The 27178-nt window shown below is 46.9% G+C and overlaps 1 protein-coding gene across 1 annotated transcript in view; it reads left to right on the forward strand.

Moving 5' to 3' along the window:
- The window catches only part of LOC142583637 (cell adhesion molecule Dscam1-like), a 215639-nt gene that overhangs the window by 60869 nt on the left and 127592 nt on the right, over positions 1–27178 (forward strand). The window contains exons 8-9 of the mRNA XM_075694130.1: positions 24014–24289; positions 25540–25706. Of these exons, the coding sequence (XP_075550245.1) occupies positions 24014–24289; positions 25540–25706 (443 nt within the window). The remainder of the gene's footprint in view (positions 1–24013; positions 24290–25539; positions 25707–27178) is intronic.

Consider the following 27178-nt stretch of genomic DNA (forward strand, 5'->3'; position numbering starts at 1 on the left):
TATATATATATATATACATATATATATATATATATATATATGCGTGTGTGTGTGTGTGTGTGTGTGCGTGTGTGTGTGTGTGTGCGTGTGCGTGCGCGTGTGCATGTGTGTGTGTGTGTGTGTGTGTGTGTGTGTGTGTGTGTGTGTGTGTGTGTGTGTGTGTGTGTGTGTGTGTGTGTGTGTGTGTGTGTGTGTGTGTGTGTGTGTGTGTGTGTGTGTGTGTGTGTGTGTGTGTGTGTGTGTGTGTGTAACGTCAGGTTCTGTGTTACGAACTGTGTTGTCGTAAACCTGCACTTTATATTTCATATAGTCATTAACGTCACGCCCCCTGTTACTAGCGGATGTCGTTATCATTCTGTGCTTCCCACTATGAACTACCGCCTTATCATGCATCATGTTGACCCGAGGCGTGTTTTATGCTTTCCTCTATCGAAACCACCTATGTGGTGTGCGCTGCATGTGTGATTCAAAAGGACGTGCGCACTTCTCGCTTCAATTTTAGCCTACGATTGTACTACCTCCGGGATCGGCCCACAAAAAAGGTTATTTTTGCCCATGGACACGACAAATGTAATGGGGGGTAGAGCTACCCGACTTTGCTGTAAAACAAGCCCACAGTGCGGGTATTAGAGATGTGCGGCGTGGTCCTACTAGACAAAGCAGCCAGTTCTGGCCATGTCAATGCCAGAAACCGGTCAATGAAACTCATCAAGTTTTCTATTCTTGCGCAGCCAGCCACATGCGCTCAGTATCTTGTTCAACGATTGCTCAGCCAGAAAATAACCCCGTAAAGCCTCTGTAAAGACAGCACATGCGATGAATCTCACGAGCAGCTTCAGAACACATGTTTCAGACGCAGACACTGCGAAACAGGTAACAATAGCCCTAGCAGCCACCACTGCTAAATCAACAGACCACGTCAAGATCCTGAGAGACTGAGGTCCTGAGATCCCATATAGACGATAGGCAGAATACCGACAACCGCCTTACACATCCTCGAGCGCACCAACCTCTTGCCCAAACTGTTCCTAGCAGCCAACGAGAGAACCCACACTGCAGCCCGAGAACATCTCTCTAGGAAACAGGGTAACGGTCCCTCCATACGATCCCGCACCGCGCATATACACGGATATACTCGCACACCACAAACAAGAGCGAAGAATCTACACCCCGCCGTACCCGAAGCTCTCGAAAGAGGACGCGATAACTTACAGGCAACCACAAGCCAACACTTTCTCAAAAGGCACGTAATACCATCTTGTTTACCCCACACTTTACGAATGCGACTGCAAATTCTGCCACGTACTAAAAACCTTGTACCACATGGTATGAGAATGCGACTTGAACACTGACATACCCCCGAGCCCCATCCCTCACGGAGCAGTGGGAGACCCAGCTCACCAGCCTCAAACCTGATGACCAGCGTCAGCTGGTGAGCAGGGAAAGGCAGGTGGCCGGGTCACATGGCTTCTTGGACTGAGGAAGCCACCTGCAAGGAAGGTGACCAAACAATTTCGTCTACACTCAATAAACTTATATCACCATCATCCCCGAGACTCGCAGTCGGGCTTCTCTGTCATTTAGGAAGGAGCGCACGTACTCCTGAAATCTCTGGCTGAGGCCGAGGCCTGCCACAGACTCCAATATGAAGCGGTGCGAGACGGTTTCGAATGCTTTCGTGAGATCGAGGGCGAGGATGCCTCGAACGTCTCTTGTTTTAACGTCGAAGAGCTGTCTCTTTAAGAGTAACACGACATCTTGCGTGGATAGGTGGGGTCGAAACCCTATCATGTTGTGTGGGAAGAGTTCGTGTTCCTCAATGTAGCGTGACACTCGGTTTTGAATGACGTGCTCGGCTACTTTACCCACGCATGAAGTAAGAGAGATGGAGCGTAAATTGTCGAGGTTAAGTGGTTTGCCGGGTTTAGGAATGAGGACCACCGTGGCAGTGCGCCATTGTGTTGGTACCTCTCCTGTGTCCCACACATGGTTGATATCTTTCGTGAGTAATGTAACGGATTGGTCGTCTAAGTTACGTAACATTCGGTTGGTTACCCCGTCGGGTCCTGAGGCCAACCTGCTGTTTAGGTTGTGTAGCGCCTCTCGGACTTCTGCTTCTGTGAAGGCAGCATCTAGTTCGGGAGTGGTTTCGCACTTTATGCTCGGGTAATCATTGGGGTGAGCGTCGCCTAGCGGAAGGTAACGTTTGGCAATTTCTTCCAGGAAGGGCTCATCCGTTCCCCCTTTCTCTTTATGTGCGTGTAAAAGTCGGTCTAGCGTGTGGCTTTGATTATCCTTTGTTTGGCTGTCGTCTAACAAGCGTTTCATGAGGTTCTACTTACCTCTGGTCCGCATGTGGCCGTCGACCGCCGAACATAGTTCGTGCCATTGTAGTCTTGTGAGCTCCATACAGTATTGTTCGATGTCTCGGTTGAGTATCGCTATGCGTTTGCGCAGGCGTCTGTTGAGACGTTGCTTTCTCCATCGCGCAAGTATTGAGGCCTTGGCCTCGAGTAAGTGTGCGAGGTGAGGGTGAACCCTTGGGACCTCCAATTCCGTTTGTATGGTTTTCGTGGCTCTAGTTACGTCGCCCTTTATCGCAGAGAGGAGTTCCGCGAAGGAGTCGTACGTGTTCGTGTCTTCCTTCCGTAACTGGCGGAAGCTATCCCAGTCTGTGAGGGTGAAAGACCGCGATGGGGCCGTCGTGTTTGGTATTTCTGTGCGTATGACGAAGTGATCGCTGCCCAGGTTCTCTTGCGTGTTCGTCCATGTGTAGTTTCCTACATTTCGGAGTAACGTGAGGTCCGGCGTAGTATCGCGTCGGGTCGACGTACCCAATCTGGTGGGGAACCTGCGGTCCGTCATCGAGGTCGTCGATCACGCGCGAGAGGTTGTTGCCGCTAGGCTTGATTGTGGGGTAACCCCACGACGGGCGGGGGGCGCTGAAGTCCCCTGCGATAATGAGCGGTGAGTTTCGTGCCAATGATTTGGCTTTAGTAAGGATCGCGTGGAAAGATTGCTTGTAGTGCGCGGGGGAGCTGTAGACGTTTATTACAAAAACGCTTTATGTTAAGAGTCCGTTAGGTACGAGCTCGATTAGGATCGCCTCGATGCGACTTTTTTTTCTTCTTATTTGACACTCCTAATGTTAACGCGTTAAAACGACAAAGCCAAATGCACACACAGTCCCGCTCTGCTCAATCGGCTCGGCAGCGGTGCCAGGGCATGCGTTCTGCCTTCCGTCGCTGACATGGGCGTCGTGCACACGCACACTCGCTTTGCCGCCGAGCAGCTGTGTCCAAACATCGGACGGCACGAAAACTGGACCATGATTTTTGTAAGTGATGTCTTCCGGATCGCACTGATAACCAGGGCGGATGATTGCTCTGACCACTGGCGAAGCGAGAAAAGGAATAACGTCGTCAAGAAATTCGCTATTAGATCGCGGCCCTCAAGTACGCCGACAAATGCTGAAGGTTTTCGATCGGTCTCGCCTCTGGCACCATCCACGTCCGACGCCTGCAACTCCTCAAAGTGCCAGCGTTGTGAGACGAATGTTGGCGAGCAGGGCGCTGTTCTTGCTGCGAAGAAACAGTTCCCTCGCCTGCTGCCTCATGTTAACATATTGCCCCCGCGTATGTGGTCGAACATCGCCCGAGGTGCGTCAGCGCTACGCTAAACCTTGCTGACGCTTTCAAAACTTCTGCCATTTTTTTTCCTGGAACAATAAATGTCAGTTGCCCTCACAAATCTACAAGCCGTCCTGAACGTGGCTGCTTCGTTCACTAACTATTCTGCGTCATCTAGTACTGCGATTATTAGCAAAAATATCAATTGGCTGATTTTTTTAAAGGTGACCCTGCCTTCGCGATCCCTCCGGAATTTTCCTGACCGTGGCAACAGCTGCTGTCCTTCCAGATAGTTTACACTCGGGGCAACATGCATACTATAACGAATTCGCTTCTGCATAGACCATTTGTACCAACCCTATAGTCGTCGTATACGAGTGCTGATTGCCGTGTTATAGTTTGTTAACGAAGCTTCCCCTCAAGTCTAAATATTTTAAGGCAGTTTTCCTAGTCTATAAAGCCGCTCGAGTTCACGCTGCTCCTCTGGCGGCCATTTTTCCAAGAAATTATGCCTTCCAACCACTCAGAATGCCGGTGACAACTTCACGTTTGATCAATTCTGGATATTGTAAATAGTAAACAGCTACTTTTGCTTACATGATCGGCCATGACATTGAAATTGCTGATACAACGGAAAGAATTGCACCGTATCCACGTATATAGAGCTGTGTATGTTGAGTGAGATAAGAGCTGCACTATAGGCATCGCAGGCAGTTTTAATTGGAGGCAAACTTGGCAAGTGCGCCTCGAATGATAAATTGTTTTGTCTAAACCGAAACAGCGCGAATTGGTAGGCTGCATGAAAGAGAGACATTCTTATTGAATGACAGGAAGTTATTCGGCATATATCTGGCGATCACTCAGGAAATGGTTGTTGTGGAACGACGAGTCGGTTCTGATGTACGTCGCTATAAAAACGCGCGAGGTAGTGTCGAGCAGCCTATATTGGCTTTTGTGTGTGTATATATATATCAATTCTAAATATTGTAAGGCAGTTTGTCGTGTGCGTATCATGGACACGCATGCTTATATCGCCTTCCGTTTCCCTACCACGGTTGCGCTTTAAAACAAACAGCGCGCGCATGCGATCCCATAGATGAGATGAATACATATATATAGAATCGACTACATATATATATAAAATCGACTGCCGCGGACACCACCAGTCCCTTTCCACATAAGTATGAGGCTCGGAGCAGGAGCTTTGGCGCTTGAAAGTAACCGTTGGCTTGACGAACCAACCGACTGAGCTACCTTTCCGGGCAACATTGAAGGATCACGAGTTCAAATCACATGTTATGTTCCTTTTTTTCCCTTTTTTTTTCTTTCTTTTAATGTATTTTCCTTCCTTTTATCACTGTACGGAAACCCTGCTAAAAAAAAAATTATATATCCTCAATTATGTGTGGCCACACATGTGCAGGTCATAAATACCAGGTTCACTAGCCGAGTGCCATCCATGCGGTATAACCGAGCTCAGATTGGTCCACCTTGACTGATCAAATAGGGCACCACTGTAGGTTAAATGAGGCGTACAACTCCTGCGGGACCCGCCGTGGTTGCTCAGTGGTCATGGTGTTAGACTGCTGAGCACGAGGTCGCGGGATCGGACCCCGGCCACGGCGGCCGCATTTCGATGGGGGCGAAATGCGAAAACACCCGTGTACTTAGAATTAGGTGCACGTTAAAGAACCCCAGGTGGTCGAAATTTTCGGAGTCCTCCACTACGGCGTGCATAATCAGAAAGTGGTTTTTGTCACGCAAAACACCATAATTCAATTTTTAATTTAACTCCTACGGGGACGGTAGAGTATCCGTCTCCAGTGCAAGAGGACCGTGATTCACATCCCGGTGCCGCGCAATTCTCCACCGAAAAAAAAAACCGTGTGTTGAGAAAATTGCACAAACAGGCCTGGAGTGCGGCCTGATCCCGGTGACCAGAACCGGTAACGCACTCTCTCACCAGAGTAGGATTGGCCACCCTGGTGCAGTACTTGGCCACAACCTCCTATATGAATACAACAATCAAACCCCGGCCCTCAGTCCCCAGCAGCCGCGAAGCAACTGACCACGGCGGCGGTCAGATCTGTAACGCTGCAGAGGGTGCTAAGAATACCTGGCTCCGGACAGGCCGCCATTGGAATCTGAACCTGGCAACGTTTAACGTTAGAACGCTATCTAGTGAGGCGAGTCTAGCAGTGTTATTGGAGGAATTAGAGGGTAGTAAATGGGATATAATAGGGCTCAGTGAGGTTAGGAGGACAAAAGAAGCATATACAGTGCTAAAAAGCGGGCATGTACTGTGTTACCGGGGCTTAGCGGAGAGACGAGAACTAGGAGTCGGATTCCTGATTAATAAGGAAATAGCTGGTAACATACAGGAATTCTATAGCATTAACGAGAGGGTGGCAGGTCTTGTTGTGAAACTTAATAAGAGGTACAAATTGAAGGTGGTACAAGTCTATGCCCCTACATGCAGTCATGATGACCAGGAAGTCGAAAGCTTTTATGAAGACGTGGAATCGGCGATGGGTAAAGTCAAAACAAAATACACTATACTGATGGGCGACTTCAATGCCAGGGTAGGCAAGAAGCAGGCTGGAGACAAGTCAGTGGGGGAATATGGCATAGGCTCTAGGAATAGCAGAGGAGAATTATTAGTAGAGTTTGCAGAACAGAATAATATGCGGATAATGAACACCTTTTTCCGCAAGCGGGTTAGTCGAAAGTGGACATGGAGGAGCCCGAATGGTGAGACTAGAAATGAAATCGACTTCATACTCTGCGCGAACCCTGGCAGCATACAAGATGTAGACGTGCTCGGCAAGGTACGCTGCAGTGACCATAGGATGGTAAGAACTCGAATTAGCCTAGACTTGAGGAGGGAATGGAAGAAGCTGGTACACAAGAAGCCAATCAATGAGTTAGCGGTAAGAGGGAAACTAGAGGAATTCCGGATCAAGCTACAGAACAGGTATTCGGCTTTAACTCAGGAAGAGGACCTTAGTGTTGAAGCAATGAACGACTATCTCATGGGAACCATTAAGTAGTGCGCAATAGAAGTCGTTGGTAACTCCGTTAGACAGGAAACCAGTAAGCTATCGCAGGAGACGAAAGATCTGATCAAGAAACGCCAATGTATGAAAGCCTCTGACCCTACAGCTAGAATAGAACTGGCAGAACTTTCTAAGTTAATCAACAAGCGTAAGACAGCGGACATCAGGAACTATAATATGGATAGAATTGAACAGGCTCTCAGGAACGGAGGAAGCCTAAAAACAGTGAAGAAGAAACTAGGAATAGGCAAGAATCAGATGTGTGCGTTAAGAGACAAAGCCGGCAATATCGTTACTAATATGGATGAGATAGTTCAAGTGGCTGAGGAGTTCTATAGAGATTTATACAGTACCAGTGGCACCCACGACGATAGTGGAAGAGAGAATAGCCTAGAGGAATTCGAAATCCCACAGGTAACGCCAGAAGAAGTAAAGAAAGCCTTAGGAGCTATGCAAAGGGGGAAGGCAGCTGGGGAGGATCAGGTAACAGCAGATTTGTTGAAGGATGGTGGTCAGATTGTTCTAGAGAAACTGGCCACCCTGTATACGCAATGCCTCATAACCTCGAGCGTACCGGAATCTTGGAAGAACGCTAACATAATCCTAATCCATAAGAAAGGGGACGCCAAAGACTTGAAAAATTACAGACCGATCAGCTTACTGTCCGTTGCCTACAAAGTATTTACTAAGGTAATCGCAAATAGAATCAGGAACACCTTAGACTTCTGTCAACCAAAGGACCAGGCAGGATTCCGTAAAGGCTACTCAACAACAGACCATATTCACACTATCAATCAAGTGATAGAGAAATGTGCAGAATATAACCAACCCTTATATATAGCTTTCATTGATTACGAGAAAGCGTTTGATTCAGTCGAAACCTCAGCAGTCATGGAGGCATTACGGAATCAGGGTGTAGATGAGCCATATGTAAAGATACTGGAAGATATCTATAGCGGCTCCACAGCCACCGTAGTCCTCCACAAAGAAAGCAACAAAATCCCTATAAAGAAAGCCGTCAGACAGGGAGATACGATATCTCCAATGCTATTCACAGCATGTTTACAGGAGGTATTCAGAGGTCTGGAGTGGGAAGAATTGGGGATAAAAGTTGATGGAGAATACCTTAGCAACTTGCGATTCGCTGATGATATTGCCTTGCTTAGTAACTCAGGAGACCAATTGCAATGCATGCTCACTGACCTGGAGAGGCAAAGCAGAAGGGTGGGTCTGAAAATTAATCTGCAGAAAAATAAAGTAATGTTTAACAGGCTCGGAAGAGAACAGCAGTTTACGATAGGTAGCGAAGCACTGGAAGGGGTAAGGGAATACATCTACTTAGGGCAGGTAGTGACCACGGATCCGGATCATGAGACTGAAATAACTAGAAGAATAAGAATGGGCTGGGGTGCGTTTGGCAGGCATTCTCAAATCATGAACAGCAGGTTGCCACTATCCCTCAAAAGGAAAGTGTATAACAGCTGTGTGTTACCAGTACTCACATATGGGGCAGAAACCTGGAGGCTTACGAAAAGGGTTCTGCTGAAATTGAGGACGACGCAACGAGCTATGGAAAGAAGAATGATGGGTGTGACGTTAAGGGATAAGAAAAGAGCAGATTGGGTGAGGCAACAAACGCGGGTAAACGACATCTTAGTTGAAATCAAGAAAAAGAAATGGGCATGGGCCGGACATGTAATGAGGAGGGAAGATAACCGATGGTCACTAAGGGTTACGGACTGGATTCCAAGGGAAGGGATGCGTAGCAGGGGGCGGCAGAAAGTTAGGTGGGCGGATGACATTAAGACGTTTGCAGGGACAACATGGCCACAATTAGTACATGACCGGGGTAGTTGGAGAAGTATGGGAGAGGCCTTTGCCCTGCAGTGGGCGTAACTAGGATGATGATGATGATGATGATGATGATGATGATGATGATGATGATGATGATGATAGTTGTTCCGACGTCCGGCTGTGTTTTTGATGGAATTACGCAACGAACCCACAAACGGTGAACCAATATGCTAGCTACAGTAAATATAAGCATTCAAGTGCGTAATTGTTTCATGCAATCGGAACCTTCTGCGCCTTCTTCTCCGGCATTTGGCGCATCTGCCTGGTCGGTTTCTCGCCGATTATCCCAGAGGCAGTGGGGGTCAGGTAGGTCGCGTGTTGGTGGTCTATGCGTGTGGCCGTCTTGCCAGACTGGTACGTGCAAGGTATCGCCTATGCTGAAACTCTCGGTGCAGTAGAGGGAACAGTTTCAATAAGGAAACGTCAACATCGTGCCACATACTTTCGGCATACATTACTGACGAATATTTCTACGGCACTGCTTCAGGCTTAAATTTTCTTTGCATTAGGAGGCGTTGGTTTAAAGGATATGAAGTAAATTTAAGAAATTTCACTGTTGGATCTTTATAATAAGGCTGCATGTGTTGTTAAATATATATGCAGACGAGGTCTGCTAAATAACGAGAGAAAGCTCTATGGCTCTTTAGGATTTGCTGTCGGCCACGCCTGGTGTATCTGGCTCCATTGGCGTTACAGCATTGTGAATCGCTCGGTACATGACTCGGACACTACTTACGTTGACAACGCGCTTTGTTTCGTTTCTTACATGTTATCGTCCGGGTGGAATCGTGCCGTGATTATGACTCAGTGTTCGTATGGTCTCTTGTCGAAATAAACTTTTTCTAAACACATGAATAATTGACGTCGCGTTTAGCGTTTGTTTAAAAAAGAAAATCTTGAAGAACCCTGAAATACCAACCCAAGAGACAAAAAAAAGATAGTACATAAGTGCTCATGTACATGTACGGTATATATGTGTATATCTTGAATGAATGAATGTGATGCTGCCTCTGCCCAAATGAGGGATGGTGGACTTGTCAAGCTGTCCAATGGACTGCTTTTTTCCGCCACCCCCCATCTGTACCTTACAAGACCTGTACGTTACAAGATGGAAATAAACTTTCATTTCATGTTCTCACACCGTGTATTGGTTGAATAGACTCCTTAACTATCTCGGTATAGAAAGTTGTGTTGTGAATGCCAGCACTACCGTCCCAAAGGTACATTAGTGATCGACGTCGCGTCTAGCGTTTGTATAAGAAAGAAAGTCTTGAAGGACCCTGAAGTACCAACCCAAGGGACGAAAAAATAGTGCATGAGCGCTTATCTTCTGACACCGTGCATTGGGTTCAGTAGACTTATTAAACTACCTCGGTATAGAAAGTTTTGTTGTGAAGCCCTGCGCGGCGCAACTGTGGAATGATTATATTACATTATAACTGTGGAATGACTACAACTGGAACTGTTACAACTGTGGAATGATTATATTATATTACAGCGAAGCTGTTTACGCGGGCCCTGCGCCGTCATTGTCGGAGTTCGTTAAAACTGTCTTCAGCAATCGCTCGAGCGTAGTCGTCTTCTTCCACAGCTGGTTCGGTGGCGCCCCTTGGCGCTACCACGCGAACACGCTCGTGCCAGTGCTGTCGTCGTCGTCGTCGTCGTCTTCCACGGGTGACTCCGTTGCAGCTCGTCATTCCAGGGCAGCATTTCACTTCTCTCCTGCCGTCGTAATGAGTAGGCCCCGTTTTCGGGGGTATGAGCCATTGCTTAAGGGCGTATGAGCCATTCATTGTCTCACGTGCCGGGTAGATTTAATTTTGAAGCAATCTAATTTTGAAGAACCGCAAGCGGCAATGCCGGCCGGATGTTCCTCACCTCGACGCCGACCAAAACTCGAGACATCGGGCACAAGCAACCCTGCGCCCATTATACGGAGTTTTGGATTAGTGGTTCCGCATATTCCATCACAGCTACAACTATGGAAAGATCAGATGTTTTTTTTTTTATTTATTTCACGCCAAACCTTCCTCTCGTTACTGGCACGCCATAAAGGGGCGGAGCAAGCTTGCACGCGAAAAAGAAAGAACAGCGAAATACGGGCAGAAACCTCACGCGCGAAACAAAAGATAACGCTGGAAGAACAAAAAAAAAACTACTACTAAATCATGCTCAGCACGCGAACCGCGCAAAAGCGAAAATGAGGTGAAAGAATGGTGAAACAGAATATTTACAATATATAATACTTGCTAAATTTGACTTGCATGATGTAACAATCGGTGTAACTAACACAGCTTCGCTATTCGACCATCTTCACGGACTGGAAGGGGCGGTGATTTTTTTCTTTGTATGAAATTTGCAGTTCATGGCGTTTTGTGTATTTACATCTCCTAATGTCCACACAAGCTTCCCTTTGTCTCTGTAATAACGAGGACCATGCTGACCATTTTAAAGCGATGCTTTCTTTGCTTATCCCCCACGCCGCGTTTTCTGTTTGTCCTTCTGTTTTTTTGCCAAGTGAGCCGATCCCGGAGGCCATGTAACAATAATCTGAGCCGATCGAGGAGATGGTGCACTTAAAATTGGGCCGATGCTAGAGCCTTTGAAACCAAGGGTGGCGACTTGCTAGGTTTATCCTTACATAAATGCCTGATATGTGCCCTCGCAGGTGCTTTAAGTGTTTTTAGGCGAGCTCCAGGTATTAGAATCCTAATAGTCCTGATAATGCGTTCGCATTACAGTCTCTCTGCTGTAGCACGTGGAGTCTTTGCCTCTTCCTCTGTATTCGGCGTCGACATCAGGCTGGGTAGACGTGGCGAGCGGTTACCCACACGACTACGGCACGCTGAGGAAAAGCATGAAGAACATTCACAGCGCCAACGATATTTACAAAGGACACCTCACCGTACACACTCAGCTGGAGGTATACACGCTCACGCGCGTAGCGTGGTGGGAGTGATTGCTATGTTTCGTACTTTTGTACGCATTCAACTTCGCTCACAATATTTTCTTCACCACTCTCAATACGTCGCAGTAGCATGCAAGTCACCGCTGCGTGCACATCGCATACTATGAGGCCTTGCGTTTGCGCATAAGCAGAAGACATACAGAATCATATATGTTAGAAATAAAGTACCACTGGAGCCATCATGTTTCTTTAGAAAGCATTTGTTTCAAACGATTCAAGAAAGCTTTTCTTAGAATAGATTCCAACAAGTGCGATGTATCTGCCGTAACTTTTTTATTCGATATACGTAAGGAAACGTTCGCACCGCGTAGAAGCGCCAGCTGCTTCTTCTTCTCCGACGTGTTATACCATAAAACTTCCATAAAAATTTTTAGAAAACCTTTGGCGAAGAATAAAGGAATAGTGACACAGGAAAAATTATGCATGCCCAATGCTCATATAGGAGTCTTTGGGAAGCGAAGCTGAAGCGGTTAATTAAATGCTATGCCACTAACGACGATGAGCACAGTTTGTTCAGAACTTGATTCTCGGCAAGTTGGTGTGGTTTAATATACATTTTCCTTAACGGAAGCTTGTCGTTCCGTTAGCAGACGCCGCACATAATACGACTTGAAATTCCATTTTACCACGTTTTCCAACACCGTGTTCGCCAATACCGAAGCCCAAGGAAAGCTTCGCTTTAAAAAGCACAAATTATGTGAGATTGTGAACAAGAATCGCGTATGGGTTCCGAAACGTCAATAGTAATTTCGACTTGGTGACTGTGCGTAACATCTTGGTTTTCAAAAAATCGTGCGAGTAGTTCATGAGTCATGACACAGCAACCGCACCAGAAAACTTTAGCCACCGTGAGAAAAAAAGAAATGCACAAACAGCTCGGCCAAAGAGCAGTGCTCACATGCCACGCATCGCACTATTACTAAATTGATTGATTGATTGATTGATTGATTGATTGATTGATTGATTGATTGATTGATTGATTGATTGATTGATTGATTGATTGATTGATTGAAATATCGGTTGATCGATCGATCGATCGTTTGATGTGTGGATTGTGTCCAACCTAAAAATGCCATGAGCCCCACCTTTCGTTAGCATGTGTTTCACCAAGCGCTAAATTTAAGTACCGTGTCAAAATTTTGTTGACCGAATGCATTTACTAGCTACCTAATATTTTGTTCGCAATGTACCGAGTGAAAAATATTGCCTATTTATTATAGTAATGTCTAATGTATGCTATATGTTAGTTATAGTGTGTAGCACAGTTCCTCAAGCTAGTGGATAAAGAATTTATTGTGCAGCGAAACTTAAGTTATCCTAATGTTCATTGAAAAGCCGCATAAGCGGCGAGTTTTTCATCGTTAATGTTGTGGCAGCGCCATGTAAATTTGCTAGGCTATAAATTGAAGTAAATTGCGATGTTTCAAGCCTCAAACCTACATTCTGCTCAATAACGAAGCCATAGTGTGAGGCGTCAGTTGATTTCGACTGTCTGTAGTTCGATAATATTCTCGCTGCACAGAGTTTCTTGCAATCCGCGCACATCACATCTCAACCGCTGAAAGTTATAGCCAACAAGCCGCTATGGCGGGCGATTTGCAACCCTGCCTCAGTAACTGCAACACTATGCTTGCAATTCGACTGTAAACACCTTAGCAGTTCCGTACTTCCATGCACGAAAGGCTCTATGAAAAGGTATGTCATGAAAAGCAACGGGCCCACTCAAGTGCTCAATTGACCGGGGCATCAAAAAAGAATTTAGTCGAAATTTCTGTCTCACTTTGCGACGACTGACATCTATAACGACGGAACAGACAAGTCGTTGTTGATTTATCCATGAACACTTCAGAGACTCGTACTCGCCAGTTAATCTGAGTGGCAACCCTGCTTTCTTAGGCCTCCTCCTCCTCCTCCTCGGTTTTAACTCCGAAACTCATTTTCCCCAATTAAATTTGGCACTTAAGGTAAGCTGCATCACCACCTACTATTCCGCAGGTTTTACACAATGCCAGGCAGATTGTGCGGCTTTACGTCCTGTAATGGACTGCGAAACGGAGGCGCATATGTCACGACTCTCCGAGCCTGCTTCGAACGATCTGGCGGCATAGAGGGTTTCATACAATAATTACTATAGAGGGAACTCTGCATGGCGCTAGTGCCTACTGAAGCTTCAAGTGGGACAACTCAGCCAGCATGGGAATGATAGGTGCTACATAGATTTGCCTAAACTTCGCCCTTTTTGTCTTCAAATGGCTTCGTAATCTCATCGCTTTCAACAAAATGCTGTCTAATAAAGAAATAAAAAAACACTATTAAAATTATCTGACGGCAGGATTTCAACACGGGACCTTCAGCACAAAAGCGCGACAGTGAAAGCATTACGCTACGGACGCACCCATCAACGAACGGCATGGATGACCTTTATAAATTTGTCACCAGCAAGCCAGCGCGTTGAGATGCTTGTCACGTTTCGATTTGCCCACCTCAGCAGGCTGAACCACTCCATTTAGTAGTGTTGATGCGTGTTCTCTTGGTTTACTGCATTTGGAAAAGTATAGACTGCTTTGAAATTTAGGATGATGACGGCGGATAAAGTGCAATAAACGAAGCGACAAGAACGTCTGAATCCACAAGCACGAAGATCAGACAACTCCACGCACTGGCCATCATTCCCATGATGATTGAACGATCGCATCACCAGAGTTCCCTTTAAGTAATTATCGTAGGAAACTCTGTGTCTGGCAGATCCCGCAGATAGGAACGCCCTCGTCTGTGTGATCCCCTTCACATCCTTTGGCAGCGTGCCTTTTACGCCCGCTGTAAGAATCACGCCCGCTCATACCAACGCAGTCAGCTTCATACAGTCTGTAGCGCTAAAGATCCATCTCGACTAGCTATATTTTCTACAGTACTGCGTTTATTACCCTCGCTTGCCATGGCATCAGCTCCTTGCGACTGCTAGGTGAGCGACTGGCATCGACCAATGACCAGCACCCGTTTTCAATAGGCCTCCACTGGCGGCTTTCTGTGGTTTCCGCACGCAAGACGGATATGCGCCGTGGAAGCTCATCAGCAGCTGCTCCTGCTCTCTCGTCTTTTGATACAGGAAACTAGGACGTCCGTCTTCGCAGCACGGACATGTTACACGTCTGGCTCTAGCGAGATCCGACAGAGCTTTAGATTTTCGTCATACGGAACACGTTAGGCTCACTTCGTATGTGCGTCTAATACAGCTGACTACCGCGGCAGGTTACCGTGATTGTATAACAACATGGCAGCGCACGACAACCCGCTTGCATCCAAAATTCACCCTAAGAACTGGCTTTGCAGTTGCTATAGGTAGAACTGAGATTGCACGAAGGCAACTAATGGAGTGTCAAAATGACCCATCGCTTAGTCCCATCTCATGCTGCGGACAAAGTCAGCAACGTTTTGTCGTGAGTATTGATATAAGTTGTTTCTTTTGATCCTGCTAGGCCTGGAGAAACGGCCCTGATCCAGAAAAGTGTTTTGATTTTCTCTTAGCAGACGGCACCCTAGCGATAGTGTTGGTGACTCCCTGGCATTGCGGAACGCTCTAAAAGCTTAATTCTTCATTGTACCATTCATGCGATGATACGCTGTGGCATGATATTCACTGGCGGTATGGTGAAACGTTGATATCCTCACATGTCTGTCGAGGTTCCGCGGAGAGGCTGCATAGTGCCCGGTAATCCTAACGTGTCACGTACTGCGATGGCAAACAAACGTATCACGCAGAACTAAAACTCGCTCGTGTTTCAAGCAGTAACGTTACGCGAAGCCTGCCGATGTCAGAAACCATATTACCATGCAAACGTTCTGAGTCCACGAACGTAATCTTACAGCAGATCACGAAATGCGGCATTTGAGAAGGCAGACTAAAATGCACGCGCTCATTATGAAATGGTTTGCCTTTTGCTAGCTTACGCTCGCTTTTAACAGTATAGAAGTGATTTCTTTCTGAAAAAGTCAAAAAGAAAACCAGCGCAGCAAAGAAGGCTGTAAAACGTAGATACAGTTTAAATAAGAACGTCGTGCGGCAGAAGGCACGCTTGAGTCATTTTTTTATTTTGCACCGCTGCGTGCACACAGTGTAGAGTGCATTGAACACTTTCTGGGTGTAGTCTTTCATGCAGTACTACCTGTTTTCTCAGCAGAGCGTATCAAAGCGCAATTCCCCTTGTCAATGACACAGTGTAGTGTGTGCATATGACTGTTCATGGAATTAATGCGCTGGTGGGCTTGGTAATGCGTTACCAAACCTTTTCTAAACTCACACACACAAATGAAAGGTTGTTACAAATGTCTGTTGCAGAACATATTCTTAAGGACCATAGACTTTCATACAATAATCACTAGAGGGAACTAGGGAGCTGCGATCGTGCAGCCACCATAGGAATTATGGGAAGTACATAGATTTCTCTGATCTTCGTATTTGCGGATTCAGACGTTCTTGCGACTTTGTTTATTACATTTTATCTGTCTTCATGGTTCTAAATTACCAAAGCGATCTTTGCTTTTCTAAGTGCAGAACACTCTGCGAACACGCACAATCGTTACTAAGGGCAGCGGCTCATCCGGTCGAGGTGGCCAAATTGAAACGCGCCAAGCGTCTCAACACGCTGGTTTGACCGCAAGAATTTCATATGGGCGTTCTAGGCCGCTTGTCGTTGCATGCACCCGCGGCGTAATGGTTTCAATATCGGGCCTTTATGCTGGAGGTCCGGTGTTCGAATCCTCCCGTCAATCAAATTTAACAATGCTTATTTAAATGCCTACTACACAGTACTTTGATGAAAATAACAAATTTACAAGGTCGCGCAGCCGTTTGAAGCCAGAAGGACGAAGTTTAGGCAAATCCATACACTTCCCTTGATTCCGATGTTGGCTCAACCGCTCCTATTGCAGTTTCTGTAAACACTAAGAGATCCCTCTAGTAATTATTGTATGAAACCTTGATGTTAAGGACCAACTGCAGCAAAATGTTGGAGCGCGTGAAACGCCTAGCTTAGGATAGTGTAGATATATAGGAGCATTGGTATCAACTTCAAGGTTTCAAATACCAGCATAAGCGTCAAGAAAGGCTAAGATTAGCCACTTTAAGGCGAAAGCCTTAGATCCCTACGTTTCAAAGCCACGTTGTGACGTACAGAAAATATTACGTCACCCAAGTAAGGCCAGAAGCGAAGCAAAGCATGTCCAGCCGTGTATAAGAGATGATTAATGACTAGCAAAATTAATTATATATTAGTGATTGGATTAAGGCGGATTAGGGTGGGTTAAGGTCGATCGACTAAGGTGGGCTAAGGAGGATGAAAGTCGAATAATATGGATTACGTTGGATGAAGGAGGATTAGGGTGGATTACAGTAGGCTTTACAAGGCTTTAACATTCGCGTCTCTTGGGCGATAGCGAAGGAAACCTGAGAATGTTTTTGATACAGAAACAGGAAAAAAAAACCTGCCATTACCGCTAGCCAGAAGTGACCCGCTGGTGGCCACACATTAGCATTTAATTCATTTTTTCTACCTCAGGTCAATACGCGCTCAGGTACAACTTACCCTACATGACTGTATCATTCACTGACCACAAAATATTTATCGCAAAGCTAAATGATCTTTCGTGGCCCACGCTAAACATAGGAGCATCGCCACATTGAGCACGAATCACATACAGCACATTCTGTCTATTTATTTGTTGTCTTATCTGTATTACGTTTACTAGTGTACAATTACCCTGTTCTTAACTTACAATTTACATCTTTATGAGGCATTTCTTTCTTACTGAATATCTTGTTCTCATGATCTCCAGACCTTCTTTATGTGTTTTCTGTTGATACAATTGATGTTAACTCCTGAACGAGCACGGGTACCTCCCCCCCCCCCCACCTCATGTAATGCATTCTGGCCCGTAACGTGAAATAAATTAAATGACCTGTAGCGCGGCTCCACGTCAGAGCAGACGAAGACCACTGCGCAGCTGCATTCTATATCCCCTCTCTTAGATATACGTGGTCTGGCCGTCTGGACTGTATAGCCTTGTCGACAGTTGTGGAAGGCGTAGCAATACCTTCTGCTCTGCGCAAACTAAAGACTTTGCCTCTGCATAAAGCGGTTGTCCTTACGGACTCAAAGGCCGCGTTACAACTATACCGTGGTCTTCCATCCCTCAAGTTCCCATGCAAATCACTAGCCATCGTGCAAGAAATCAACAACAAAGGCTTTACAGTAAAGTTTCAGTGGATTCCCTCCCACATTGGTATTTCTGGCAAAGAAAAAGCTGATGCGCTTACATACGCAGCGCTCTATCATCTTCCCAAAGTCAAGGCTCCAAAGAGTATTCAGGTGGTAAAATCTGACATTCGAAATCACTTTGGTTCGCTTTGGGTTCCACCGCATATGCCCTGCGTAACCAAGAGATTTCACCGAGAGGAAGCCTCACTTCTATATCGAATAAGGACACGATCTACTAGTACACCGGCCTGGTTATATAAGACGGGGCGAATAATTTCTCCGAACTGTGTGGCATGCAACGAGACAGGAGACATTGAGCCAGAAATTCCATGATGAAACGGACGCTCTCCTGAAGAATCTGGAAAAGAAGGACCTTCCGCATGCGTGCCTGCACCACCTTGTATTTCCCGAGGGATCACTTATAGCCCGCAAAGAAACTTCACGTCTGCTTATCAATTTCTCAAGAGAGACTGGCTTGATGGACATATGGTGAAACACTTCAGCGGTATTGTAAGAGACGCTCGGGCGGAGCAATTGCCGGCCTTGATCACCAGGCTAAACCCGCCTGTTGCTGCAATTCACCACCCCCACGGCACGACCTCCGATATATGGCGGCGACAGCGGCTGCCCGCTGTCGCCGCCTTTATCCACCTCAGAGGCAATATCTCAGAGGCAGTGCGCTGGGACCTAAGACATAGCGACAGCCACCAGGTGCACGCGAAAGTGCCGCGCGACTGGCCGCTCGAGGCCCTTTGCGTGTATTGGCGAGCTCCTCTCACGCTCAGAAAAACTTTTATGTAGCACGTATTGAGCAGTAGAAAGCTGTATCGGGAGTGTGTTTATGCTGCTATAGAATTTTCTATTTGAAACCTTTCATCTAATTATACTATTCGCGATGTTGATTAATCAATTAAGATTAATTTTGCAATTAGTCGAAATGAGAAAGAATAATCTGGGTATCTCCAAGCGAGGGCAAGCAATACTACCTTGGTTCTGTCCAGCTATGTGGCATTCGAATACATTTAAAGTTTGGGGCGTGATAGTTGGGACACCCTGTATACTACTTATTTATAACAAAGTTATTCGCAGTGAAATTTCTTTGCCGAAGGCCCTTAATGATTACCGCAATGACAGTCTGCAAAGCGCAAGTTGGGTACCTTTGGGCAGCAAAGTAGGTGTGATTCTTTACAGTCACAGCGTTTCGCACAATCTAAACAAAATAAAGAGATCGCTCAGCACGTAAATGTTTGCATAGCTTTTTTTTTCTGCTCCAAAATAAGCTTGGAAAGCTCTGTAAGCTCATGCATCTTACGATGTGCCAGCTCCAAGTTGCCCAAAAGGACTTGAAATTAAATTTGTAGATTGTGCACGAGGTGTAGCGCACAGACTTCCTTGGTCTTGAAGCAAATATTAGGTTGGACAAACGAATTACAGGTTGCGCGAGCACAGTAACAATGTTAAGAGCAAACTCTCAGCTAGTTGTTTTCTACCTTCCCCCTGCAAGATTTCTGGCTGTGCTCATGACTTCGACATGTGTGCTGTTATCGGATGTCATCATATTCAGCTCTGTAAATTACGAATACAACGCAAAAAATACACATACACATAAAGAAGACAGGACAGACGCGAACGAGCGCGTCTGTCGTGTCTTCTTTATGTGTATGTGTATTTTTTGCGCTGTCTTTGGAATTTACAATGTCAGACCGACAAGCCTAACATACGTTCATTCTGACGTATAATCAGCTCCAACGTGAAATAACAGAAGCTGAAGTGACAGCATGATTTGGAGAAACGGCTGTATGCTCGCCGCCTATAGCTTTATCAAGTAAAGAATCGACGTTTCTCGGTCTGCCGGCACGTGCAGAATGAGCTATGTCTTTGCACATTGTTTTAGAGCCGCAGCTCTTAGGCACGCGTTCCTTCGGCAAGTGTCGGCGCGCCTCGGCGTCGTAGCTCGGCGTAACCGAGCGAACGAGCACAGCGAAAGATGAAAGCGAACGCGGAGCACAGCGGAGGAATGAAAGACGCGAGGAGGAAAGCGGAGAGGATGGTGCAGCGAAAGCATGAGGCGGTAAGCGGAGGAGGGTACGGCGAAAGCGTGAGAAGAGCGTAGTGCGGCGACGATGGGCTACGAGATGGCGACAGAGTAGCGCGCGTCTTCTGGGAGGTCTATCGGCGGCGGCTGCTGTGACAGGGTGTGAGACCGGGCTAGTTGGTATTCCATGTGCAACTGTTTGCGATCAAGTGTGCGAGAGTATATATTCATAACCTTTTTTTGTAGTAAACACCAGTTGGAAATTGCGCTTGTCCTTGTTGCCCTTTCGTGCCCCGTGTCTACTATAACGCTAGTCGCTTCGGCTGCTGTGAATCGCACCCACGCTTTACCCACGCGCTAGCTCTCACGATCATCAGATTAGCGAGGCAGTGGCGCAACACTTCGCTGCGTTTACAACGTGCCGCACAAGATTGATTGAGCGCGCCAGACAATATATCGCTAAATGAACACACGTATAGAGCTGCGCTCTAATTTTGCATTAGGGAGTATCGTAATCGTCGGTGAATTTTTTCCCCTTAGAATATAAAAGTTTTCAGATGTATCACGAAATAAAAAATTAAAGGGGCACTTAGTTGTCCCTACGTGCATGAATGCGAAAGCATTGCGACCACCACGCGATGCCTATGCTCTTTCAGTCGTCGAGTAAATAATTCTTGGGACACCTGGTTCTTGGTTCGAGTGCCACCAAAGGTCGAGGGTTCTACTCCCAATAAAGGACGTGGGTTCGAGTGCCTTAATTAGCTCTGCCTAAATAACTATGCCATAATCTCAGCTAATTAATAAGTATTTTTATTAACCGAGGGTCCCGTTCCAGTCTTTGACTTGGGGACCTTCGTCTATAAATTGTCTCTTACTGTTACGTTTCGCCTACGACGCGCGGTATAGCCGGCGCGGATGCAACGGACGCTGGGGCTTCGTTCAAAGCGGCAGACATTTTGGCCCGTTCGGCGCCGCCGCTACGCCTCCCCGCCAAGCGCGTCCAGGCATGTTCCAATGCCACGTGTCTTCGTGTGTGCGCGTGTGTGTGGGTGTGCATGTTGCTGCCCACGCTTGTCAAAGCGCGGCAGCCGGGGAGAGGAGCTCCCCCAACTGTGAAGCGAGGAGGTCCGAGCGGCACCGGCCCGGCGTATGCGCCACCTTCTCATCCCATTGTGCCCGAGCGGCGCGGCCCGGCGTATGCGCCACCTTCTCTTCCCATTGTGCCCGAGCGGCGCCGGCACGACGGCTGAGCCACCTTCTCATCCCAACGTGCCCGAGCGGCGCCGGCACGACGGCTGCGCCACCTTCTCATCCCAACGTGCCCGAGCGGCGCCGGCACGACGGCTGCGCCACCTTCTCATCCCAACGTTCCCGAGCGGCACAGTCACGTGCTCGTCTATAGAGGGGTTCCTTCTTGCCCTCAACTGCGAGAGTATAAAAGCAGCTGCCCCCGGACGCCAAGAGAGGCTCCGATTTCTTCTGTTGAGTAACGTGCTCTCCCGTCTCTCTACTTCGGTCGACCTGACCGCCAACTCTTTGCGATGTTAGAATAAACAAGTTGTTTTGTTGTTACCAGTCGACTCATGCTTTGCCGGGACCTTCGGATGCTTCCAGTTGTGCCCCAGGCCGCCAGGCCAACGCTACCCTTGGGGCTTGCGACCCAGGTGCAACAACGGGCGTCAGCGCTGAGTTCCCAACATTACCCATTCATGGTGCTTAAAGAATAATAAACAGAAACTGAAACTGAATTAACTTCGCTTTAACACCAAAGGCCGTGTGCTTTGAGTCCCTCAATTACCTTTATCTTAATTATCTGTACCTTAATTAACCTAACATTCATTAACGCCAAAGGTCGTGGGTTCGACTCCCACGAAACGTCATGGGTTCAAGTTTCTTATGTCTCTCTTAATTAACTGTGCCTTGATAAACTTTGCCTTCATTAACGCCAACGATCGTTGGTTTGACTCCCACCAAAGGTTGTGGGTTCTAGTGTCTTAACTCTAACTTAACTGTGCCTTGAATAACAGCCTTAATTAACACCAAGAATCGTGGGTTCGACCCCCCCCCCAAAGCCGTGGGTTCGAGTGCCTTAATTAACTGCGCCAAAATTAACTTGACCTTAGTTAACATCAAAGGTGGTTGGTTCGACTCCTATCAAAGATCGAGGGTTCGTAGCCTTTTGGGGCCATCGTGTGGTCAGGCCAACGCCGGATTTTCCGCCTCATGAGCGATATAATGTTTTCGCACTAATGCTTGGATGTCAAGCATGCCCGTCTCCTGTTTCTTTTTGTTTGTCCCGCTTCCTTCACTTGTTTCGAGTTGTGCTAATTCAAGAAAACGTCATTGGACACGAACTCGCCCAAACCGTCATGCTTGTTCACCCGTCTGGCACTAGGGTTTTCTGTAATGATGCATTGAACAACATATGTATGATTTTGCTTTTTTTAACCTACCTGAAAGGAGACGCTCACGTGGTGAAATTGGTGGCGAGTGTCTCGCCAGGCTAGATCCGCCTTAAGAATTTTTGCTAAGCCTTAACTACCTTAATGGAAGTAAGGTACATCGATATCCATGACGTCATATTGACGTAGCAGGCGCTCGCGTTTCCATAGCGAAATTTAAAAAAAATTAGCTGTGGCCTTAAATTTCTCTTCTAATAATAAACTTATTACTGCGGAGTTAACGAAACTAAAGTTTACAAGAACGTCTATTCAGGCTAGAATAATTCAAGTTCCCTTTTTGGTGTCCCTTTAACGGTGGAAAACGCCGAACTGGAGGCAACATATTTAATATGTTCTGAGGCTTAACATGCCAAAGCCACGATCTGATTATGAGGCACGTCGTAGTGGGAAACTCTCGAATTATTTTAACCATCTGGGGCTTGTACCGCCCGCCGAATGCACGGTATACAAACTTTTTTCTTTCCGCCACCATCGGAATGCGGCCGCCGTGGCCGGTATTTGATCCCGCAACCTCGGGCTCAGCAGCGAAGCGCCGTAGGCATTGAGAAACCGCAGTGGTTTATACTTTCTTCCTTTCTTTTCCTTCTCGTTTTCCTTTTCTTTTTTATGAAGTAGCGTCAAACTGCCCATTGAGCGACAAAAGCAGCGAAACGGCAGCTAAATTACCATTGGCTGCAACGCCATGTCACGTGCATGGTTCAACGGAGCAGAGCGGATGAAAGGGGACACCTGCTGGCTGCCATTGTGCGCCAGCCGTTGCGTGAGGGGAGAGGGCATGGCCACGACGCCACGTCACCCTCACTCTCTCAGGCTTGTGTTAGCTGCGCGTTCCTTGTCCGCGTAAACTCTCACCTGCGTTCCAACTACAGCTCAGTAATCGCTACAAAGAAATGAATGTATTTAAAAAACAGAATGAACTCGAAAGGAACAAGATGGCTGTGGCTTAGCTAAGGTTAAGCCCAGGATGCGAAGCATACTAGCCTTTATTTTAGTTGTTGAACCACCGTTTAGCCTGGTGAACTGCTGTTGCTTGGCTATATTTGGTTCGGCTAGACGAAGAAACAACTCATGCAGGCGAGCGCACGAGCTGAGACCCGGCTATGTAGCTACGCGGCCGCAAGCGAGCGCACGAGTTGAGCCTCCGCTTTTGCAGCTGTTATGACGTCATATGGTAGCTACGCGGCCGCGCGCGGCGCAGCAAGGAAGAGCGTGGTTGTGCGGCTAGTATGCTTCGCATAAAACGCTGGCCGTAGTGAGTTTCGAACCTACGAACCCACGCTCAAAAGCTATGTGCGTTACCCACTGGGCTAAATGGCCGAGCGTCTCAACGCTATCATTAATCAAAAGCCTAGCGCAAATGACAGGGACACAGACAGAGAAGACGACAGGACGAGCGCTAAACATCAACTGAGGTTTTACTGTAAAACCTCAGTTCATCAACTGAGTAAAACCTCAGTTGGCGCTTAGCGCTCGTCGTGTCGTTTTCTCTGTCTGTGTCCCTGTTATTTGGGCTAGTCTTTTGAATAATGATGATACACCAACTAGCCCAGCTTTCTGCCTCGATCGTCTCAACGCGTCCGTTTGCCCGCGAGGAGCTTGTAACTCGAAGGACCGCTAAACGGCATTCAATTGGACATTATTGCTTTCGAATTCGCAACTCCTGAGTGCTAAGGTGTCTTCGGATTTGTTTTTCTTTCTTGTTTTTCTTTGTTTTTAAGATTCATTATTTCTGTGGTTTCGTCACCTCTGCTGCAGCTCCCGTGGAGGCACGTCTAGTGCCCGAGGTTCTGACCGCGCACGTCGGCCAGCCGGCATCCCTGCGTTGCGCGGCGGCGGGCCGACCCGCGCCCCTGGTGCGGTGGTACAAGGACGCGCGGGAGCTGCTCGACGACGGAGCGCGTGTTCGCCTGCTCGACGACCGGCGCCTCGTGCAACTGACCCCAGTGGCCGCCCAGGATGGCGGCATATATCAGTGCATGGCCTACAACGTGCTTGCGCAGGCGCAAGCATCGGCGCAGCTCATTCTCGGAGGTGAAAGACCAGTTCCTCGTTCTGCGCTCAAAACTGCAGGCGTCAAGCGGCAGTCGCATGAAACGATTTTGGCCACCCTTTGCCGCATGGTGTACTTGCGCCTATTTCGTGCTGTCCTGAGCCTATCGTGTCGACATGAGTAAAACGCGTTCCTTGTATCGCTCCGGCTGTACGTGAAAGAGCTTCGAATTACGTCTGCAGCAGGCACGAAGCGGGCACATCAAGTGGCATGAAATTCACGCGCATGCGCAGTGCTAAAGTCGGAAATTGAGTGTCTGCTTCCTATCTGTGGCCTTCATGCCAGTCAGTGGATTTGATTAGAAATGTTATCGACCTACCCATTTGGTCAGTCGCCTAAGTGTTCTGCGGGATTAGTTAGTTAGTTAGTTAGTTAGTTAGTTAGTTAGTTAGTTAGTTAGTTAGTTAGTTAGTTAGTTAGTTAGTTAGTTAGTTAGTTAGTTAGTTAGTTAGTTAGTTACTAACCAAGCGGCCGATGAATGAAAGAACATTCGGCCGCTGGGTCACTTATTCGTAACATCTAAATGAATGGACTTGGCGTCTTGAATCCGTGTAGTTATTTATTTGTGGCCTTCATTTTGTAGAGGCGTCAAGGCAATCAACTCCGAATACTAGTGTGCATCTCCTAGGTTACCTTATTACTAATAAAGCTCCAGTTGGGCACAGTACCAAACAAGTTATTGTTACCTTGTCATTGAAAACATCCTGCCTAAATTCAATATCATGAAGTTATTATGGCGTTAAAGAATTAAGTTGCGTACTTTTTCACCGTTTCTGCTTGTGTTCAGGTAGCTGCATAATTACGCGTTCCCCGAATTACTCCCAAGAGCTGCTGTAGCGCTTGGCACTTTTACCGAATCTTTTTATTCTATGTCGTGCTGATTGTGCGTTTCTCTTTCCTTTCAAGCCCTCTCTTCCGATATAGGCAGACTTCCTGCGCTTGCCTAAAATCATTCTCTCTCAAAGACTTATTTTCTGGCTTAAACTTGCACTAATAGCAATTGCATGTAATTGATAGAAAACAACAAACAGTTTCTTTCGCAATCCTTTTGAATGTCCGGGCACAACTCCGGCACGAAAATTTCACCACCGAACGTTGGACAAATTGTGACTGCAGAGAGTAAACTGAGCATATGGGTAATAGAATTATGAAATACGTGTGTGTGTCTATTACGTCTCTGAGCCTACATTTTTGCTTGATGTTGTTCACTCCAAGCATTCATTCCGCGCAGACACCGCTCCAGTTCTACTGGAGTCGCCCAAGGACTCCAAGGTGAAACCCGGTGATTCCTTGCTCCTGAAGTGCGAAGCCACAGGTTCCCCGGCTCCCAAGATAACGTGGAACGTCGATGGAATTCCAGCTCGTCACATGAAATCTAGCAGGGTCGACATCAGCGAGGTAAACTTGATCCTCGTGCATACAGACTAATCTTTGAGTGGGCCACTTGGTCCCGATCCAGCGTTCTAACACTCTTCCAGTACAGCCCATCCCTCGTTCATCGCCAATAGTGTTCCTCTCACTATGTAGAGGTGACGCAGATGAGATAACTGTGGTACCGCCGCTACACAGCAACCAGTGCTCGAACAGAAACACGGTAATCACTTGCTTACCAGTGATATTGAATTCTAGCTGTTACTTTAGCCTAGATACAACACTAGATATGCAAAAATGGGACGCCGCTGTTCTCACTCAAGAAGAAAAGTGAATCCACACACACATAAGAACGAGATCCACAACAAGTGATATCTGGAAGTTTTGCTTCCGTGTTAACAGTGAAGTAGAGGCTGCTGCATATATGCGTCTAATTAAGTAAGGTAGTGCTGGACGAGAAATGCATGGCAAACAGAGCAAGCTTGTAAAAGCACGAGAACAAGTCGAAACTGAAGATCATGCACCTTGATATCAGGGTGTAAGAGGTAAAAACGGTAAAGACACTGATTTGGATGGCGACGACCTTCTATGCTACTCTAGTTTGACGTAATAGTTCTGCGGAAAACCGTAAGGTTGAGGGAAGTAAATAATAAAGGGAAAATGAGACATCCACCTAATCGCAGTAATTTCTACAAAGGAAACCCATACGGGTTCCTCTAAAGAAAAGCCCCGCAGTTGAAGAAAACTGAAGAAATATAGTATGGGTTTCCTTTGGAGCAATTGCTCCGATTAGGTGGATGTCTCATTTTTCCTTTATTAATTACTTCCCTCCACCTTACGGGTTTCCGCAGAACTATTACGTCAAACTCTTGCCTTTGCTTCGAGTTGTCGATAAATTCGACTTCGCCCTGCCATCTGCCAGCCACCTGATTAGCTCAGATGGTAGAGTGGCTGCCCCGGAAAGGCGGTGGTCCCGGGTTCGAGTCCCGGACCAGGACGAATTTTTCTTCAACTGCGAGGCTTTTCTTTCGAGGAACTCGTATGGGTTTCCTTTGTAGTAATCGCTGCGATTCGGTGGATGTCTCATTTTCCCTTTATTAGCTACTCTAGTTGTTAGGTGAAAATGATATGGTGCACGGCTTGAAAAGCATACAGACACATTAAAGTTAATTGCAGGACATTCATCTAGACTGGAACTCTTAGAAAAGCTCGAAGGGCGTAGAAAGAGTCAGGATGTCTCGTCATAGCAATCGCGTAAATCGCAAGCGTAACTTCGCTACGTGGGACAGTGTTAAAACACACAATTACGACTATGTTCACACATTGTAGCCCACTTTTCTTTTTTTTTTTTAGCATTCGGTAAGAGAAAGGCGCTTGCAAGTGTGTGTGCATGTGCGTTCAACCCTGTTTTTGCGTTGTCGTTGTGTACATATTCGAGTATCTAATATAAGCTCGCCCGAGCTCTCAAGTTTACGTTTGGAGACGCTCCCGTTCACGTA

The sequence above is a fragment of the Dermacentor variabilis genome, chromosome 5, assembly GCF_050947875.1.
Source record: "Dermacentor variabilis isolate Ectoservices chromosome 5, ASM5094787v1, whole genome shotgun sequence".
Classification (NCBI taxonomy): Eukaryota; Metazoa; Arthropoda; class Arachnida; order Ixodida; family Ixodidae; genus Dermacentor; species Dermacentor variabilis.